This window comes from Doryrhamphus excisus, linkage group LG14 (assembly GCF_037039965.1).
Source record: "Doryrhamphus excisus strain RoL-2023G ecotype Guam linkage group LG14, RoL_Dexc_Guam_v1.1, whole genome shotgun sequence".
Taxonomy (NCBI): Eukaryota; Metazoa; Chordata; class Actinopteri; order Syngnathiformes; family Syngnathidae; genus Doryrhamphus; species Doryrhamphus excisus.
The window spans coordinates 14,286,644-14,307,995 of record NC_136370.1 but is presented as its reverse complement, the minus strand read 5'-3'; the positions used below and the strand labels follow the sequence as shown (position 1 = coordinate 14,307,995).

Genomic DNA, 21,352 nt, shown 5'->3' with positions numbered 1-21,352 from the left:
CTTGTAATGGAATACGGTAATAAATAGTACCTCTTATTGTAACTAATGAGCATATACACATACTGTATGTATAAAATATTCAACTTTTTAAGGTGTGACCAAGCTGCTGACTCTCCCACCGGTGAGTATTTCCTTATTCTTTTACTTTACATGTGAAATCAAATCATCTGAATTTTTTTTTTTCTGCTGATTCCATCCCAAACTGCTACAGTTTCCGGCCTCCGTAACTGAAAATTCCCATTTAAATCTGACGGTGACTGGCTACAATGGGGACAACATTGTTTTCACCAACATCACCAGCGTCAGTTTTGACCCGAGGAATGTCTCCTGCTTCCTTCAAACTGAACGCTCACAATATCGTCCCGGAGACGCTGTCAAAGTGTGGGCCGTGTGTCTTCAGTTGGATAATCGTCCATACAAAGGAAAGATGGATATCTCCGTGAAGGTACAGATTTGATGTGCTAGTGACCTAAGGAGATGACATTGTGTGGTGATGCACACTTGGGAAGTGTCACTGATGTTCCTTTGTCACTTTGAAGAATCCCACCGGGAATGTGGTAGACAGGTGGCAGTCCACCGGGAATCACGGGATTGTGTTTCAGGAATTTCATTTATCCCTGACCCCTCCTCTGGGAAAGTGGGCAGTCACCCTGACAGTGCAGGTAAATTTAAAATGTGACAAACCTGAAAGCTGAAACTTTCACCACTAAACTTTTGTTTCCTGCCCCTGCAAAACAGGATGTGACTGATGAGAGAACATTCACTGTGGAGCATGATGGTAACCATTATAGTATTTATACATGCCATCCATTAGTAGAGTGATAATGGTAGTTGTTTTATCTATAATTCACCAGTTACACTGACGAACGTAACATGTTTACACTTGCAAAATTCAACATACAAATTACTATAATCCAACCTCTTCTCAATCCTCAGGCAATATTGATAGTTAATCTGGTATCAAAGTAGAATCCCTGCTTTATAAATTGTATAATTTTGTAGTTAGAGCATAGAAACCCTGTTTAGCAACTTCTACACACAGTCTTTAACATTATTAGAGTCATTTCGCCATGAAATAACACCCCTATAGCCAACTTTTGTGTATATAACCCAATATAATAGATATGCTTTGTACTGTTTCTTATACTGGCCAATATTGGGTAATTGTTTGAGTTCCCTGCTCAGTCCATTTAATAATTTAACTATGATGAAAGCATTTAGTGCTGTCTATTTGAAATGAATTAAATTCACATGAAAGCAACAAAAGCTGGTGATTTTTAATCAAAGCGGAATAATGCAATGACGCATCGGACAAGCTGTGTGTATGACAGTTTTAGCGTAATATGAGAGAAATAGAGTGGGATACTACCCAAGAATCTAATCAAATGAATACAAATATTACCTACATGATGTGGGTTTTCTGCTTTTGTGCACTATAGATTAAATAACTTCATTTATTTTGCCTTTGACATTACTAAAGTTTGAAAAGGATGTTTTTTTTTATATTTCTCAAACTGCTGCACAGCCCCTAAAATCTTAAAGCTTAAAAGTCCTGGGCCTAAGCCATAAGAAAGTGATTTTTTTCCCTTTCTTACAGTACAGATGTCAAGGATATTTGCGAGAATTATTGTAATATTTGCATTGTAAAAACAAAAAGTTGCCTTACCGCCTTTTAATCCTACTTATGCACTGCCTGCTGTTGCAGAGCCCCCTCATTTTGACGTACTGCTTAAGACGCCACCACAGGTCCTAATTGGAGAGGATATCTCAGGATCAGTAAGAGCCATGTGGGTCCGGTATCAAGCAAGCATATGAATAGTATCACATAAGCATATATACAATGCTAAACACTTAATCATTTGTCTCTCTCGTCAAGTTATCCCAACAGACAACCTGTTCAGGGAACCCTGAATGTGTCTCTCACTCAACTGTCTGGTGTGGATGGATTAACACAAACTGAAGAGGTGAGATTTATGGTATGGAACTATAGAACTGTGCTCCTAGAGTAACTACAGCAATGAATGCATGCCTCTCTGACTGTGCCGAAACGGAAGCGTTATTAGCATCCATTAATAATTATAGTATTTTCTGCACTGTAAGGCGCATTTAAAAGCCTTTAATTTTCTAAAAAATCAACAATGCGCCTTATAATCTGATGAGATCCATAATTCAACTTCGGTAAGCGCTCTGCTTGATTGACTGGTGGACCATTTCCCACTGACACAGGGACATCATATGTACTCTGGCAGTGATAAACCAATCAGAGAACAATATGTAATACATACAGCACATACATTGGCAACAATAAACCATACAGTACATACGCTTAACGGCTGTGGACTATTTTAACATTGTCCATCATGTCTGTGTTAACACCTAATGCATAATTAAATGAAGGTATACAATTTGATCATGACAAAATTCAAATAGTTTGGCCTTGGTGAAGGTATACGCTACTTATCTTTGTGAAAGTAACATTTATTGGATTTACGTATTAGGTTTTGAGCTTGTTTTTGATGTTTTTTTCCCCGTTTTCTACAGATCTATGGGTCAGCTCAGTTCTTCTTCAGCAAAAGTCAGCTGCGGAGCCTCAATGCGTCATCAATGGACGTCTTACACATTACAGCGTGCATCACTGAAAGGTCTACAGGTTGGTTATCCTGTCACTCAAAGCTGCACTGTATTGATTAGCACGGTGATTAGCATTAGTACTGATTAGCATGGTGTTCTCATCTACTTTTATCATTTCACATAAGGAATTAAAGTCTGCAGAAGCGTTGCAGTCCACCTGATGAGGAACTCATTCCAGCTTAAATTCCGTGATTTTCCACAGTCACTGAAGCCATCTTTAACCTTCTTTACAAAAGTGGGATAGCTACTCGTCTGTATTGTAAAGATCCTGTATTTTCAATGAAATAGCCATAAGCTGCACTTCAATACAACCTTCTCCGCTTACATTTCTCAGCTTAGCATCTCCAGATACGACAGAAAGCCTCTGAGCCCATTGGATCAAATGAACTCCGTTGTGGTTGACGTCACTCAGACAACATCCATGATGGAGACCGAAACTACCACAATGACTCTTCCAGTGCCCGGGGATGGGAACATCCACATTCAGTTTAAATTACAGGATGAAGTAAAGGTGCTTTTAATTCAGGTGGGTGTTTATTTGTTCCCAGAACTCAAAAGGTGGTTGTTAATGAAAACAAGCCGTGAGATCCTTGTGGTTTCAGTGGATGCTTAAAATTGAAATGAAAAAAAAATCATCCTTTCAGGCCAAGTTTCAGTCAAGTGTAGAAACGCTGAAACTCTACAAGAACTACTCATCTCCTAGCGGCTCATATCTTCTGATCTCACCAAGCTTACCTGCAAAGGTATTACACTTTGCAAATGAATGTTATACTCAATGTAATAAAACTTATATGAGATATTATGAAACGATTTGTTTATCAATGTTTGTGTTCATCTTCCAGGTTGGATTGGCTCTACAATTAGATGTGGAAAGCACATTTGAACCAACCAAGCTCCATTATGTGGTACTGTATCTTTAGTCAAACATATGATAAATAATATAATTCCTTATTTATCTCTGACATCAGGCAACCAAGGTCATTCATTCATTCAGTTATTGCCAAACCAGGAATATAAGATTTTGGTTTTTAGCTCTCACTGGGAACGTGAATTGGCCAATTAAACAGACGAACACTGTGAGCCGTGCCTTTATTGCACCCTCCCGTGAGGAAGGGTTAGCTTTAAAAAAGTATTTTAGAAGACCTTTAAAAAAATAATTTAAACCCCAAATTAGGCAAGAGTCTTAATAATAATTTTTTTTCCTACTCCTTTTTAGACATGTTGGATTGTGTAAATGTGATTCATTAATGTAACTTGCATATTGGAAATTAATTATAACCGTAACTGCACATACGGTATCATAAACAATTCCCAGAAAGAATCAGAATGGCTGGTGGGATACAATGTGGTCATCTATGATTATGCTTTCCAAATTATTTATACAAAGTATGGCTGCATATCATCCTTAATTTATCAATTAATTTCAAATGTTGTGATGATAAGTGACCTAAAACAATGCATTCGGTGTCAAATTTCATAAGAACAGTTCCTGTTTGTTAACAGAAAATTCATGTATTCACATCACTGTTCTACATGTTATGTAGTTAACATGGTGATTTTTCAACAGCACCAACAAAAGTTACTACTTCCTTGCCGTACTTCTAGGTGACCTCTCGAGGTCAAGTGGTGACAGCAGGGACAAAGACTTCCTCCTCGTTTTCTCTGGTGCCGACACTATCCTGGTCCCCTGAGGCCTGTATTACTGTCTATTCTATCCTCTCTGATGGAGAGCTCATTAGTGACACTGCGCAGATTCCCGTCAATCAACAAGGCTATGTATGGACCACCTCTAAAGTTCCGTATCCAATATACCTACATATGCATGTGATTATGAGTGAATCTGCTTTTACAGGTGTCTTTAAACTGGAGCAGTGACAAAGCCCAGCCAGGTGAGCAGGTGGTGCTTACTGTGACAGACCACGAACAAAACTCCCATGTCGGAATCTTGGTGACGGCAATTCACGATGATGCTCCACAGGACTACTGGGATTTCAAAGCACGGCAGGTGTGATTAATTAATGTCACTCTTTAAATTTGTGTGACGTGATTGTTTTAAAATTTGCAAAGTGTGTGTGGTGAGAGCAGCCATGTTGTTTAGTCTAGAGACAGTGACACTGAGGAAAAGACAGGAAGCAGAACTGGAGGTAGCAGAGATGAGGATGCTGAGGTTCTCCTTGGGAGTGACCATGATGGATAGGATCAGGAACGAGTACATCAGAGGGACATTACATGTTAGAGGCCCTGGAGAGGGTTTTTAAGTTTTAAGGCATTTTAAGGGTGGATTTTTGCCATTCACGGTTGGTCAGAGAATGCAACCCTCACATAAAGCAGGGATCTATTGTATATACTCATAATGAAATATAACAATATAAAAAAACTGAACAAATAGTGAAAATATAGTGAATCTTGACTCTGTTCTCCCAATGGACATATCATAAACGAGTTTGCATGTTGTGACCCGGCCTGAACCAGTTAGTCTTGATGTAACTTATCTGCCTGCTTTGTTGTGTTACTTGGAAGAGCTAGAAACTCTAGTGTGCCAGGTTCATCACCTGAGGCTTGTTGATGAATACACAAGTACAAAAAGAAACATTTACATGTATCAACATGAGCACTTTCTCATCTTATCAAAGCTGTGGTGGATTGTACTTTGTATGTGTGTGTGCGGAGTTAATGGACCTTTTTAAACTACACGTATAAAGCTGAGGTGTTTTTACACCTTACATCAGATAGTGTAGGTTGATTTTATTTATGCACCTTCTTTTGCATTGTCACCACAGGGATGCAAGATAAAGATGCTATCCAATACCAGACTGCATAAAGAAAAACAAATGGTGGATGGATCAGAAAATGGTGTGTTATAAATGATAGCAGAAAGCACACAAAAAATTGTTACTTTCTACACAATTATCTTGATTTGCACTTCAGTCAGGGATGCCCTCTTAGTGGAGAAGTACTGGACACACTGGGTGGACAGAAGCCAGCCAATTGTGTGGTTCGATGCTGCTCTCAGGTGAGCGCTTTAGAGCTGAGAATTGACTAAAAGAAAGAGGACATGTGCAACATGAATACATGGTCATGTACTTCTGTTTCTGCTCTAGTAACAAAACATGGACGGGGGATATAACAGTTCCAGATGATATTACATGTTTAGCTGCCACCGCACTGGTAATGTCGGACGACTTGGGTTTGAGCTTCACTCCTGTGCCGCAAAAGGTAACTAATAATACATGCCAAAATGAAATTCCAATTGCTTTATTCACAAGCGGTAAAACACAACACGGTGAGAACACACTCATACACACACAGCCAGACTAGCATGCTCTGCTAAACTAAGGTAACCAAGAAAACTTGTCACAGATGAGTGGTTAGCGGGGGATACTGTATTTTCTGGACTATAAGTCGCACAAGGCAAAAAATGCATAATTAGGTAGAAAAAACATACATAAGTCGCACCGGAGTATAAGTCGCATTTTTTGCAGGTAATTTATTTTCCAAACTACTTGACCAAAACAAACATTACGTCCTCTTGGAAGGCAAGTTCTAACAATAAAAGAATAGAGAACAGGCTGAATAGGTGTAAGATGTACACAACACAATAGTTATTCAGCTACATGAAAAATAAACAGTAAAGGTGTTCAGTGTTTATGTAACATAAACAGTTTTTTTCATTTATAAGTCGCTCTGGAGTATAAGTCACAGGAACAGCCAACCTATGAAAAAAAAGTGCGACTTATAGTCTGGAAAATACAGTATTTTCCATAAAAATGTTGCTTCTCCTCACGATAACGCCATTTAATTCACATGTCAATTTCCACACACAGTTTCCGCTACATTTTTATTCCCTAATTCTGCAATTAACCTCTCATTCACAGTTGATGGTGTCCAAGGATTTTTCATTGTCTCTTAATGTTCCATCATACCTCATCAGAGGAGAGGAGCTTGTCATGGAGGTGAACATCATCAACCGCTTAGAAAGGGACTTAGAGGTAAGGAAGGACTATATTCAAATGCTCCAAGACAATCATATCCATAAACACATATTTGTTTTTCAACAGGTGATGTTGTTGCTTTCACAAAGTGAGGCCTTTGAGTTTGTTTTACGAAAACGTGGTGACATCGCTATGGTAAACGCCCATACGTTCATCTTAAAGGGCTATGCCTCTGCCACAGCCTTGTTCCCCATCAGGCCTGTGGCAGTTGGGGAGATGGAGATATCTGTGGATGCCATATCTGCAGACTCCTCAGATAGCCTTGTTTGGAGAGTGATTGTGAAGGTATGGAAATATGTGCATTTTGTGCAGTGAGATAACATTTTGGTGGAATTCTGTAGTATTTGAGCAATAGGTTTTCTTTGTATTAATCCTCATGATTCCTATGTCTTTTAAGCCTGAAGGATTTGAACAGCACTTCTCCGAAACACTTTTCCTGGAAGTGGCACCACACACCCACAACAACTCCAAGTCCATCTCTGTGTCTTTGCCACCAGATGTAGTACAGGACAGCCAGAGAGTCAATGTGGTGTTAATGGGTATGTGTGTACTTATCGCTACAGCTTCATTATTCGTCAAACGTATACACATGATTGGAAACCTGGTGTATATAGATATCCATGACTAGCCTATACCACACCAATTTATAGAGGGGACACGTGATTAAAAATGAAAAACAATCAGCATCTAACACTCACAATTATGAGTGTGCCTGAAGAAGATTACTGAGCAAAAGGAGACACAGCATAAAATTGTTTATTGTTCTGTGCATTACGTATATGAACAAATAGTTGTGATTATTATTTTGTGCATTTAATTTTGAAGATTTCATTCACATTGGTGTACCAATAAGTGTACTGCACAGTGGTACATTCATTTGCAGATTTCAATAACATCATTTTGGGATAAAGTTTGTCAATTATTTTCCGGAATCAAAAATCCCACTTTTACGCTACACAGGTGATATATTGGCCTTATCCATCAAACATTTGGATTCACTGGTTGAAATACCTATTGGATGCGGGGAGCAGAACATGATCCACTTTGCTCCAAGTATTTATGTGCTCCAGTACCTGGACAGGTCCAGCCAGGATCATCCGGAGATACGGAAGAGGGTTTTGGGCTATATGGTTGAAGGTATGCAACAGCAAGGAATGAGGAATTTATGGAAAACACAACTCTAACTATCTACATGAACAAGTATTATATTTGGTCAGGTTATCAAAGACAGCTGTCCTACCAACGAGATGATGGGTCTTTCAGTGCTTTTGGTGCGAGTGACACTGCTGGTAGCACATGGTAGGTTATGACTATATCCCATTAGAATACTTTGGATTTACTGTTCACTTATTGAATTCTTCTTCTTTCTCTTTTGGCTTTTACCTTCAGGGGTCGCCACAGCAAATCAATCTCTTCTGCATCTGTCTCTCTCACAACTACCCTCATGTCCTTCACTACATCCATAAACCTCCTCTTTGGTCTTCCTCTACGCCTCCTACCTGGTAGCTCTAAACGCAGCATCCTTCTACCAATATATTCACCATCTCTCCTCTGGACATGTCCCAACCATCTCAGTCTGGCCTCTCTGACTTTATCTCCAGGGCCTCTAACATGTAATGTCCATCTGATGTACTTGTTCCTGATCCTTTCCATCCTGGTCACTCCCAATGAGAACCTCAGCATTATCATCTCTGCTACTAATGGAATGCATAACACTCTGATGTCTTTTTTTGATTCCTTCTAAAAGTATTTGTCCGTCGTATCCGTTAAGCTAATTGATTTGGTCAAAAATGGTAGACACACATGGGTTTTGTCCCTTTTTTCTATTGCAGGCTGACGGCTTACGTCCTGAAGTGCTTCCTCCAGGCTCAGCGCTACATGCAGATAGACCAAAGTGTCTTAGATAGAGCCAAAAACTGGCTCTTTGACCACCAGGGACCCCAGGGTGAGTTCCCTGAGGTGGGGACTTTGATGCACACAGAGATGCAAGGAGGACTGGATAACAGCCCCGTGGCCCTCACGGCTTATGTAATGATGGCATTACTGGAGAACAGGACCTATGTGGTGAGTTTTAGTTTTAGAAGATGTGAGAATATTATATGTTTTCACACTATTCTCTTGCTCTTTTTTTATGTGCAGGAAATGTACCTTAAGAATATGCTCATGATGCAAACGTACCTGGAGGGGCATGTGACCAACGGGACGCTCAGTAACTACACACTGTGTTTGGCAGCTTACGCTTTAGCTCTCGCCAAAAGTCCGGTGGCTGGAACTGCACTGACTGAGTTAAGCAGGAGAGCTGACTACAGAGGTGATTTACAAAATGATATATGAGAATGCACCGGATCACATTTCCATTTAAAGTTGATTCATGAATATTCTCTTATTCTACAATACTATGTAATTCCATCTAACACCTATTGTGCCTGATTCCCTCCAGTCTAGTAGAGTTGTATCAATATTGGATCATGATTACAGTATTACTTCATGTGGGATTTTCTGGATATTTAATATGCAACACTAGGCAGGTCAATTTTCAATCGTCTTGTTATTGTTGTTCATTTTTGGCATTTTGTACATAAATTGTTTAACATTTGTTTAACGTCTCGCAAGGATTCTATTCCACATATATTTTCAAATTGTTAGTCGTACGTGAAATGAAATTTTTTGCTTGTAATTGTTACATTATTGAGGTCTGGCGATGAGGTAACGAATCATCAAAATGAACATTTCTGTGAACACAGAAGATGCTACAATGTATACTTACTGTATAATATTACTATTTCCCAGGTGATGTCATGATGTGGGCATCCTCTGCTGGTCTGGAGTCATATGAAGGGCAGCCACGCTCATCCCAGGTTGAAATGGCTTCGTATGTGATGCTGGCACATATTCAACGTGGCAGCTTTCCTGACGGCATCCCACTGATGAAATGGTTAAGCAGGCAGAGGAACCATCTTGGTGGCTATGGGAGCACACAGGTAAACATTGGGGGAAGTTAATTAATTGTTGGTTTCGTGAGGGTTTCGTCGTGAGACCAGCATCTTTGGTTTCGCAAACAAACTGAAATATCCACCGAAAAATCAGAATCAGCTTTATTGGCCGTTATTAGGTCAAACTAGGAATTTGACTACGGTCAACATCACTTTCTGTTACAAGTACAGCAATAGTAAATAAGTCACACATAAGGGGAATAAGAGAATAGTACTACATAAGATGTTTTAGAATGTTTATGTTTATAATAATTTGGTGTATACAAAACTGTGGAGAGGCCAGCCATGTTGTTTGGTCTAGAGACAGTGCCACTGAGGAAAAGACAGGAAGCAGAACTGGAGGTAGCAGAGATGAGGATGCTGAGGTTCTCATTGGGAGTGACCAGGATGGATAGGATGAGGAACAAATACATCAGAGGGACATTACATGTTCGAGGCCTTGGAGATAAAGTCAGAGATACCAGACTGAGATGGTTGGGACATGTCCACAGGAGAGATAGTGAATATATTGGTAGAAGGATGCTGCGTTTAGAGTTGCCAGGTAGGAGGTAGGTAGAGGAAGACCAAAGAGGAGGTTTATGGATGTAGTGAAGGAGGACATGAGGGGTAGTTGGTGTGAGAGAGACTGATGCAGAAGACAGGGTTGGATGGAGGAGATTGATTTGCTGTGGCGACCCCTGCAGGGAAAAAAGGAACTGGAACAATTTGGGGGCGGGGTCTGAGTGGTCCGCAGAGATGTTGCCTGCCCTGTTCTTGGCTTTGGACCATTACAGTTCCTGTATGGAGGGCAGCCTAGTCCCGATGGTTTTGCCTGCGGGCCCTATTTTCTGTTGCTGTCAGCTCTTGCTCTTGTCCATCAATTGCATCAACAATCCAGCTTATATTTTTGTTAATATATCTGGAAAATACAACCAATGTAACTCAAACAGTTTGTTCTCTGGAGCTCATTACAGTGTACAGTGCAAACCTTTGTCCACAAAGAGAGCCTCTTTGAACTAAGCAAAGAGTCTCCCATTGGATAACTGCTGCATGGGTGATAATGTTTGAGCAGGTAGCAAGTCATAGTATACAGTAATTACTGCAGTGATGCAGTGAGGAGCTTCTCATTTCCCGAAATATGCCATGCTTGTGGAAAAGATGATCTGTTACAGAAGGATCAAATTGGCATGCATCAAGCATGCGAAAACATTTAAGGATCAGAAACTATTAAAATCGAGTTAAGAACTGTCCAACACTTTTATTAAAAAGTGGAAGAACAGTGGGGAAACCTTGAGTAGTGTTCCAAATCCCTTGTCAAAGATACAACATCTTGGCGAAATATGAATGCAAGTCAGAAACAGAAAGAAAGAAATGTTGTGACAATGTTGTGATTGTGGAAACGATGTCACAGCAAATACGTGCGGTAACCAAGGGTGCACCAACTAAATATTGGAATGTGTGATTTTTTTTCTTCTGGTCAAGCAATGTAATAGCTGTTAAATCTTGTATTATGATTTTGGTGGAGGTGAAAACTCACTCATTTGTATTACATATATACAATAAATGCATAAACGTGGTTGTGATCTTTTTCACCTCAGGATACAGTCATTGCGCTCCAGGCTCTGGCTAACTATGCTGCATTTAGTGGCGCCAACGCTATTGACCTACATCTCCAAGTCTCTGTTCCGGACTCTTCTTATATGTTTTCCATCAACTCCACCTCCTATCTAACATACCAGCAACAAGAGGTAAGATGGATGTGTATGTAGTTTCTGGATGAATACACTACATTGCAGATGTATTGATACAATATTTTGACTTCTTCCAACTTTTCAGATCAAAGCTGAACAGGATATCCACCTTAATGTATACATGGAAGGAAGAGGATTTGCCATATTTCAGGTACAATCATCAATGTTTCTTTTCTACCCTCCTTTTTTTGCAATCACACATAGTTACATAACACAATTTACAGCTTAAAATGAATGCCATAACAAATGTAAAGCAACAATATGTTTCCAACTCTGCATAAATTGCGGTTTTAATATCCAGACCATGACCTGAGTCACTTGAATGCTGCAGCTGTGTGTGAGCTAATGTAATACATTGTAAAAAAGCCAAAACAAAAACACAGCTAAATGCAAATGTAGCGTGATGGTCTCCTGCCGATGACCATCTGGAACACATACTAAAGCTTAGAGTATTGTTTGCATTAGTGTCTCCACGTTTATACCACTCACAAGACTTTGGTGAAAGGTTAATCTTTTCATTCTGTTCAATTTTGAAGCAATAGCCCTCCCTCCACCTGTTTCTACAGTCTGCGATTCATGATGTTGAGTTTGAATCCCTGATTACAATACAGCAACCCACTTATTTTTTCCCCATACTTGCAGCTAGTGTTTGTGGTGCATTTGCTGTCCTGTAAACAGTGGCATTTCATCATAAAAAGCTAATATTTGATGTTTTAAACGCTGCTATGAATCCTTCCAGATGAATGTCTTTTACAACCTGGAGAGCAAAACGATTTCCCCGAAACGAGAAAAGGAGGCTTTTGAATTAAACGTGAACGTCAGCGACGGCCGAGACCACAATCACTTGTTGTTATCTGTGTGTGTCAGGTAAGAGTAATAAACTTCTCATAAATTAATATAAGTTATTGTTTTTACTAGTGATGGGTGATACCCCAAATTGTATGATTCCAATATAGCATCAGTTTGGGAAATAAATTATACACTACCTATGTTACTCAATGTCACATGTTTATACATCCATCCATCCATTTTCTATACCGCTTACCCTCACAAGGGTCGCAGGCAGGCTGGAGCCTATCCCAACTGCGTTTGGGCGAGAGGCGGGGTACACCCCGGACTGGTCGCCAGCCAATCACAGGCCACATATAGACAAACAACCATTCACACTCACATTCATACCTATGGATAATTTGGAGTCGCCAATTAACCTAGCATGTTTTTGGAATGTGGGAAAACCGGAGTACCCGGAGAAAACACATGCATGGGGAGAACATGCAAACTCCACACAGAGATGGCCGAGGGTGAGGGATTGAACCTGGTCTCCTCGCTGTGTGGCCTGCGTGTTTATTGATTCATTAATTCCTTTCAGACAATTCAGAGTCTCCGATTAACCTGTAACCTTTAATTAGTGGTCCAACCAGTGATCCCTTCACAAGGACTACAGACTGATGAGATTCTTTGGAACCGTTTCCGGGTAAACTACATTTTCTTTGCTTCCTCTGCAGTTTAAAGAAGAGCCAGGTCATCGCCCACACAGGCATGGTTATACTGGACGTAGGGATGCTCAGTGGCTTCGCTCTCTCTCCTGTAGCTGCTGTCCCAGTACATCCAATCAGAAAGGTGGAGACACTGCCTCAGAGAGTCTACCTCTATCTGCATTCAGTGAGTGCTCATCAACTTTAATTTAGTTTGTTTCAAACATGCTTAACAAGGAGGAGTAAGCTTATTAAATCCGACTCCTGTTCCAGTTACTAGTCATTTGTTTACATCTTGTGTGTAACATGCTAACACACACCATGCTAACACAGAATATGTTGTGTGTTAGCGTAACATGTCGTGTGTTAGCATAACCTGCTAACACACAATATGTTGTGTTAGCGTAACATGCTAACACACAATATGTTGTGTTAGCATAACATGTGTTAGCATAACATGTTAACACACAATATGTTGTGTGTTAGCATAACATGTGTTAGCATAATGTGTGTTAGCGTAACATGTGTGTTAGTGTAACATGCTAACATACTATATGTTGTGTGTTAGCGTAACATGCTAACATACTATATGTTGTGTGTTAGCGTAACATGCTAACATACTATATGTTGTGTGTTAGCGTATCATGCTAACACACTATATGTTGTGTGTTAGCGTAACATGTGTGTTAGCGTAACATGCTGACATACAATATGTTCTGTGTTAGCCTAACATGTTGTGTGTTAGCATGTTAGCAATATCTACAATATTGTAGATTTGAAGGTTTGTGTATTCCCTATAAATGGTATTATGTATTATCCTGACCACCATTTTTGCAATATGGTTAATGATTGTACTTTGCTTTTATAGTTATTACTCCATATCTCAATACAATTATTCAGATATGGTAATGTCCGTGAATAGTAAAGTCTGTGGAGGGATTTTTTTGTTGTAAAACTTATTTGCATGGTTTTGATCATTGATCTTTGACCTAGAAATGTGTTTTCATAGACGCTGGATGGTCTCCCCTGAACAAAATGTAATATGTTATCTGCAAACGATATTAACTTTTGTGGTCTTGAAGTCATTTATGTAAAAAAAACAAAAAAAAAAACACAATGACTGATATTCAACAAAATGGTATATATCCACAAGAATAGCCCACAATGTCCTCCATCAGTATAAGTGAAGGACCCATCCTCTGCTGTCTCCCTCAGTTCATAGAGTGTTTTGGTTATTGACTTGCACTCTGCAGAGTCTGACCCACCACAGATGTGTTGGTACTCAGCAGGGGTCCTTCCTGCATATCTCCAGCCACAGGCTGCGGCACTCAGCAGTGCCTGATATTTCTTTGATGGTGTGAGACATGGCTTGGCAGGAGAACTCCAGGCCTTTTAAGGACTTTGATGGTTGATGTTGCGATGAAGCCACGTCAGCCAACCTCCACTGGGTAGACCGTTGCTTTCCAGCCTCCGCCCTCAGAGCGCCTCCCTTAATAAGCTTCTTTTGTTGCATCCTCCCATAGTGAAGCATGTCAACCCTATGAAGCAGCTAGTTTATAAAGAGTTGGACCAGAGTACTAGATCTGGCCTGAAGGTTGACATGAGTGTATGACTGAATAATGAGCTGTTGGCCAACGTCCGCCCATGTTTCCCAGTCCCTTGCACCGTCCAGCTGTCCTTGTTTCTCTTCACAAATGAGGGACAATGCCGGGACGACAGTAGATGTTCTCCTTGCAATCAGTGAAGGTTATGCCTGAGGGTTGTTGGAGATGAGCACAAGGAGCATGCAGGAGGTTTCTCTGCTGGGCTTGCTTTGCACATCTTGCAGCCTCCTGGCGCCAGATCTCTAGGACAACCAACTTTTGCTGTTCCGATGGTCTGTCCTGGCGTTTTCCCAGACCTCCTCTTCCCTGCTGATCATGGCCCATGAGCTCAGCATGCTGGAGTGTTGATGTAGCTTGTCTTTTGAGGTCTGTTTCCAGTCTGTTAGTTCTGATGTCACATACCTAATGGTTGTCTTCCAGGGTCATTATTCTTGTTTTGTACAATTTCAATTATTCCATGAGACTTGTGTTGACGGAAGCCAATAATCTCCATTTTGTTGCATTTCACTGGTTTTAGTTTCAACTTCAGTCTATACAGTTCATTCATTTTCTACCGTTTATCCTCACGAGGGTCGCGGGGGTGCTGGAGTCTATCCCAGCTGTCTTCAGGCGAGAGGCGGGGTACACCCTGGACTGGTCGCCAGCCAATCACAGGGCACATATAGACAAACAACCATTCACACTCACATTCATACCTATGGACAATTTGGAGTCGCCAATTAACCTAGCATGTTTCTGGAATGTGGGAGGAAACCGAAGTACCCGGAGAAAACCCACGCATGCACGGGGAGAACATCCAAACTCCACACAGAAGGTGGCCGAAGGTGGGATTGAACCCAGGTCTCCTCACTGTGAGGTCTGCGTGCTAACCACTCGACCGCCGTGCAGCCCAGTCTATACAGTTGAGATAGTAATTACATAAATCATCAGTATTTCAAATCAGGGGCACAAAAACATTTCATCACCAAAAATAAGTTTATAAGTCGATACTGCTTTGACCTCTTTGGACTCCTAACCATTTCCTCACATAGACGCAGATCATTCTCTTGATCATCTGAACTGCTACGATGGGGATGTCAACAGCCGAGGAAGCAGGCCAAACTGGAGACACCATTATTTTAGCTGCCAGGGAGCACAGAGTAATTGATCATCTTGAGATCCCAGACAAACTCCTACTTGAGTTGTTGGACCTGGCCGCTGTCTTTGAGGCTTGCAACGTCGCATCTCCTGATGGGATTTCACATATGGTTGGAATTGGTTTGCTTTTAATGAAAAACTTTAGTTTGACAGCTTGTCTTTGAGGGAGATGCTTCTTGATTTGAACTTGATCTTGGCCCATGAGATGTTCGTTGCGGTCAAGGTCGTTAGGCGGTGTTACTGTAAGTGGATTTCAGACACTTTTTGAAGCTCTAAGAACCACCGCCGCTGCTATGGTGAATGCTCGAGCAGATATGATGGAGCCAGCCATGATTGTATTGTCTATGCCAAGGGTCTCAAACACGCGGCCCGGACACTAGTTTGAGGCCCCCGCCTTGATATGAAAGTTTAATGTTAATTTGGCCCGCGTAAGTTTGATATGGATGCTGTATGGTATCATGTACCCAGAAAAAATAATTACGTTTGATTAATGTTCATGTTAAAGGTTAAATAACTGTTAATAGTTATCATCCCTATCTGTGTGGAAGTGGTAAGTTTTTGGCTATTTAAGTTTAAAGGAAACAACTTGAAGGCTACCGTTTAGGTCGCTAGCTCTCTAGTTTGCGAGTTAGCATGTGTCTCAAGACCCTGCAGTTGCGCAATATGTTGTAAATAAAAAGAGTATAAATGTGACTATAGTCGTGTTTTGTCATGTCTACAGGGCTCTAATAATGCTTTGTTCATTTTAATCTGAAAAAAATAATTTGTCTACCCACCAACTATATGTGGTTTCTTAAGTTTTTATTATTTGCCGTTTTATTATTATTATTATAGTTATTTATTTATTACTGATTGATTGGTTTTCTTTATTCTTGATTTGTTGTATTTATTTTTCATCTTATTTTGTGTAGAAAAATAAAAAGTAAGATATTTGAGAACAGTCGAATGTTTTATCAGAGCTTTTCTTGTAGAAAATCAAAACCAAAACAAAGTTTATTCATTTTTCTGTTTTTAATAAATGCGTTTTTTTGGGGGTTTTTTTTGGAAAACCTGATGCGGCCCAGTCTCACCCAGACCCTAGCTTGCCCCTAACCCTAACCGAAAGATAGTTTAAATATGTCTACCATCTCATACACGAGAGCTAAATAACAACTCTTTGTCACGGCCTGCAAGTGTGTCTTTATTATTATTTGAAAGAGCACGATGTTCCACACAACATCTGATATTTATTACATTCATATAAAAGCATTCAATTTTATGACATTATGCTTCCAGCTCAACAAGTCAGAAGTTTGCATCCAAATTCCACTCATCAGAATGTTCAAAGTGGCCCACATCCAGGATGCTCTGGTGCAAGTTTATGACTACTATGAACCCAGTAAGTACATGTTGACTGTTACTAAATGTAAATAGCAATTATCACCACAGACCCCATGATGCCGGGTGAAATCACTCAATGTGCATATGACCATCATTTCCATAATCACATACATCATCAGGTTGTCATCTTGATGCCATAATCACATTCTTTTGTCTTGCTTTACAGCGAGGAGAGCAGAAACAACATATAATTCGGATGTTCTCCGCCACATGGAGCCTTGCGTCTTCTGTGGTGAGGACTGTCATCTCTGTCGGACGGGAATCCCCATTGTGGTGTCAAGTCTCTCAGCTCACGCCATAAGAAGCTCCGCCTCTAGCCTTTGTTGGCTCTTAGTCGGAATGATTACTGGTTACTTTTTCATTATTTGAGTCTAATTGCAAAACTGGTCCATTTATAATGTTCCCAATGTGCATTCAAATGTACAGTATGTCCCCCCACCCACTCCCAGTAATGTGTATATTTTACTTTTGTAGTTCTGCACCTACAGATAGCAAATCAATTGTTATTGTTAATTACTGAACAATAATCAAGCATATTCATGTTACTTTCAATCCACTGTGGTCTGAATGTGACGCACATCAGTTTGTACATCACATCATTGTTATGCTAGCGAATGCTAGAGAAGTCAGAGGATATCGGTACTCTAATTACATGAACCCTATTATGAAAGATTACAATGGAAAAGTTCACATTTATTCAAATGTAATACAATGCCCAATTTATATTACTACAAATGATAACAAGTGGAGATTATTTTTGTACATAGTTTTTCGATATAGTACAAGTATATAGTAGCATATAGATATTTGATATAGCAAGTGGATCATGCAGATGTACCTTATATAGAGTTATTGTGTGCAAACTGTGGTTATGTAGTACATTTTGTATTTGTAGTTTAATTATGCCAATTTGATGACTCATTATCTTACAAATTAAAGACAACAGTAAAAACAATGCCATTCCTTTGATTTTGCAAGTCATGTAAGTCATCTACGGAAGGGGGGCATCATATAAAATCTTGCCTAGAGCGCCACTTTTGGGTAGGGCCGTACCTTTTTGGATGTTGGAATCCTGGCTGCAAATCAAATATTGTGTTTTGGTAGATGTTTGTGAATTTGCCCTCCAGGCTGTGCACCACAGCAAAGTTGAACTAACATGTGCACCTTCACCAACACTAGATGGCAGGCTTGGCATCATAAAGTGGTGGTGGTGTGTGGTTTAGTGTGGTGTCAAAACAATGTAATATGGCAACCAGACTGTACATGTTGCAGCAAACAACCACCACATCAATAAAATGATTGATAAATGAATAAAAAAAAAAAAACATTTTGCAGGTGTACCTAATATTGTGCCTAAGAAGTGCAACATAGTATAATGAAACATATGTGACTGTGAATGTCTGTGATAACAGCACACACGCTAAGGTCGCGCCAAACGACCCTTGCACTCTGCAGCCATGTTTTTGGGTCATGTTGTAATAACAGCCCATCAATCACAAGTGATGACGTCATACATTTACTATGTTATAGGTTATTTAAGAAGCAGGTTTGACAATGCAGTCAAAGCATCAGTTAAGTGCCGCAAATATATTAAGATGTTTTAAAAGGTTTTAAATAGGTTGTGTGACAGAAGCCAGTGGTAATCATCGGGAATCTTTCAGATCTTTATGTCGGCAAGTCAAACCTCAAGGCCATTCACGATGAGGACATTAAATGTGGCTGCAGAGGAGTCGGATCGGCTTAAAGCAGGGGTCTCAAACACGCGGCGGCCCGCGGGCCAAATGTGGCCCGCAGGACACTAGTTTGAGGCCCCCGCCTTGATATGAAAGTTTAATGTTAGTTTGGCCCACGCAAGTTTGATATGGATGCTGTATGGTATCATGTACCCAGAAAAAAATATTACGTTTGATTAATGTTCATGTTAAAGGTTAAATAACTGTTAATAGTTATCCTCCCTATCCGTGTGGAAGTGGTAAGTTTTTGGCTATTTAAGTGTAAAGGAAATAACTTGAAGGCTACCGTTTAGGTCGCTAGCTCTCTAGTTTGCGAGTTAGCATGTGTCTCAAGACCCTGCAGTTGCGCAATATGTTGTAAATAAAAAGAGTATAAATGTGACTATAGTCGTGTTTTGTCATGTCTACAGGGCTCTAATAATGCTTTGTTCATTTTAATCTGAAAAAAATAATTTGTCTACCCACCAACTATATGTGGTTTCTTAAGTTTTTATTATTTGTCGTTTTATTATTATTTATTTATTACGGATTGATTTTCTTTATTCTTGATTTGTTTATTTATTTTTCATCTTATTTTGTGTAGAAAAATAAAAGTAAGATATTTGAGAACAGTGGAATGTTTTATCAGAGCTTTTCTTGTAGAAAATCGGAACCAAAGCAAAGTTTATTCATTTTTCTGTTTTAAATAAATGTGTTTTTTTTTTTTTTTGGAAAACCTGATGCGGCCCAGTCTCACCCACACCCTAGCTCCAGTGGCCCCCAAGTAAATTGAGTTTGAGACCCCTGGCTTAAAGCCTCCTCATGGCGAGGAATTTATTCCTCTTTGTTTCCTCTTCTGATGGGATAAACATGCCATATTGTCGTTGGACTCCCTGCGACAGATTGCAAAAGTTAGTGTTTGAATAAATACTCACACTGGGATTTTATTGCATAAGTAAAAAGAGAAAGAGTTTGTGTCACTGGTATATTCACTGGTATAATGATTTATTCTTAACATGTATATGATAAACAGACATTGAGTATAAACTACTGCCAAGTTTGACGCTTTATTTCAGGTACGATACATCAGCAGAAGAAATAGCCATCAACAAACAACTAAGTGAAACGGAAAGCCAAAAGCTATTGGTTGCGTGACGGACATCGGAGGTGGTGGCAGGAACAACAAAGATGAATCAAATGCTGCGACCCAAACGTCTCCCTACATTGGCGATGGTGAGGAGGATGATGATGCATTTGTTTGGCAAGACGTGCTTCACCGGGGGCGAGTCATGGAAAATCTGTTTGAGCTTGCATCCCACCCAGCGTGAGTGCGTATTTGCACAACCCCCAGGTGACCCTGCACAGGCCAGCCAGGAACGTCCTGCTAAGAGGTGGGAGACAGATCCATCCCACAGAGAGGAAACTCCAGAGGAACAAAGCAGGCCTGAATGTCCTCTCCATCATCTTGCTTGAAGCGGAGCTGAGCTTCGTGCTAATGGTGTGCGTAAGGGAGGGAGCACAGGTGGACGACAAGCTCCTGTGAGTCATTGTGGTGTGTCAGTGTTTCTGTCTGCTACGCTACATGAGCTGTCTCAAGCCGAGACATGATAACGCTGATTTCCCGGAGAACTAGTATCAACTCTGTTTCATGACATGCATGCAGGTGGACCAGGATGAGTGGTTAGCACGCAGGCCTCACAGCGAGGAGACCCGAGTTCAATTCCACCCTCTGTTAAATTCCCTGTGCATGCGTGGGTTTTCTCCAGGTACTCCAGTTTCTTCCCACATTCCAAAAACATGCTAGGTTAATTGGCGACTCCAAATTGTCCATAGGTATGAATGTGAGTGTGAATGGTTGTTTGTCTATATGTGCCCTGTGATTGGCTGGCGACCAGTCCTTGTGAGGATAAGCGGTAGAAAATGAATGAATGTCTAAACAACGATGCCAGTTTTACATGGAAATACATTTCTTTTTCACACATATAACCCCATTGAACTATTTATAATTTTCACATTTGCATGTGTTTGAATGGGGAATATGCAGGCTAACTTGTGGCTGGTTTTTTTTTGGCTTAAAACCGCACCAAACATGCTCGCTTCCATTACGCAAGTGCATCCTTACCATGCAAAAAACTTAAATACGTCATTGGTAGGGAATGAGTTAAACATTTTCAAGAATAAACATGGCTTATTCAATCATTCATTTTCTACCGCTTATCCTCACGACGGTCTTGGGGGTGCTGGAGCCTATCCCAGCTGTCTTCAGGCGAGAGGCGGGGTCACCAGCCAATCACAGGGTACATTTGACAAACAACCATTCACACTCACATTCATACCTATGGTTGCCAATTAACCTAGCATGCTTTTGGAATGTGAACATGCAAACGCCACACAGAGATGGCCGAGGGTGAGACTGAAATCGGGTCTCCTGGCTGTGAGGTCTGCGCGCTAACCACTCGATCGCCCTAAATATGGCTTAATGAACTAAAATACGAATATCAGGCATTCAGAAGATGCATTCAAAGATATGATATATGATATACTACACTGTAGGCGTCATAAATGTGTTGGATACAAACATTTTTTTGACTGATGTTTTGAATCAAGTGACATGTACCATTCATTCATTCATTCATTTTCTACCGCTTTTCCTCACAAGGGTCACGGGGGTGCTGGAGCCTATCCCAACTGTCTTCAG

At 40.4% G+C, this 21,352-nt stretch overlaps 1 protein-coding gene across 1 annotated transcript; it reads left to right on the top strand.

The window, feature by feature from the left end:
* The first annotated feature begins 286 nt into the window (after window positions 1-286).
* Window positions 287-17,753, top strand: LOC131140386 (CD109 antigen-like). The gene is made up of 29 exons (XM_078796030.1): window positions 287-445; window positions 540-662; window positions 739-778; window positions 1,706-1,787; window positions 1,877-1,964; window positions 2,542-2,650; window positions 2,757-2,866; window positions 2,966-3,157; window positions 3,276-3,374; window positions 3,474-3,536; window positions 4,237-4,407; window positions 4,484-4,636; window positions 5,412-5,484; window positions 5,560-5,644; window positions 5,733-5,847; window positions 6,507-6,620; window positions 6,690-6,908; window positions 7,021-7,162; window positions 7,584-7,760; window positions 7,841-7,922; window positions 8,456-8,687; window positions 8,763-8,934; window positions 9,414-9,604; window positions 11,194-11,343; window positions 11,432-11,497; window positions 12,086-12,213; window positions 12,852-13,008; window positions 16,838-16,940; window positions 17,109-17,753. Exons 1-29 carry the CDS (start codon window positions 428-430, stop codon window positions 17,309-17,311), a joined length of 3,657 nt encoding a protein of 1,218 aa, XP_078652156.1. The 5' UTR covers window positions 287-427; the 3' UTR covers window positions 17,312-17,753.
* Window positions 17,754-21,352: the final 3,599 nt, after the last annotated feature.

Bases quoted from the DNA above. Each gene is read 5' to 3' on its own strand.
- LOC131140386 (XM_078796030.1), top strand. The intron at 1,788-1,876 runs GTGGGTCCGGTA...TCTCTCGTCAAG, and splicing joins TCAGGATCAGTAAGAGCCAT to TTATCCCAACAGACAACCTG. The intron at 16,941-17,108 runs GTAAGTACATGT...CTTGCTTTACAG, and splicing joins TTATGACTACTATGAACCCA to CGAGGAGAGCAGAAACAACA.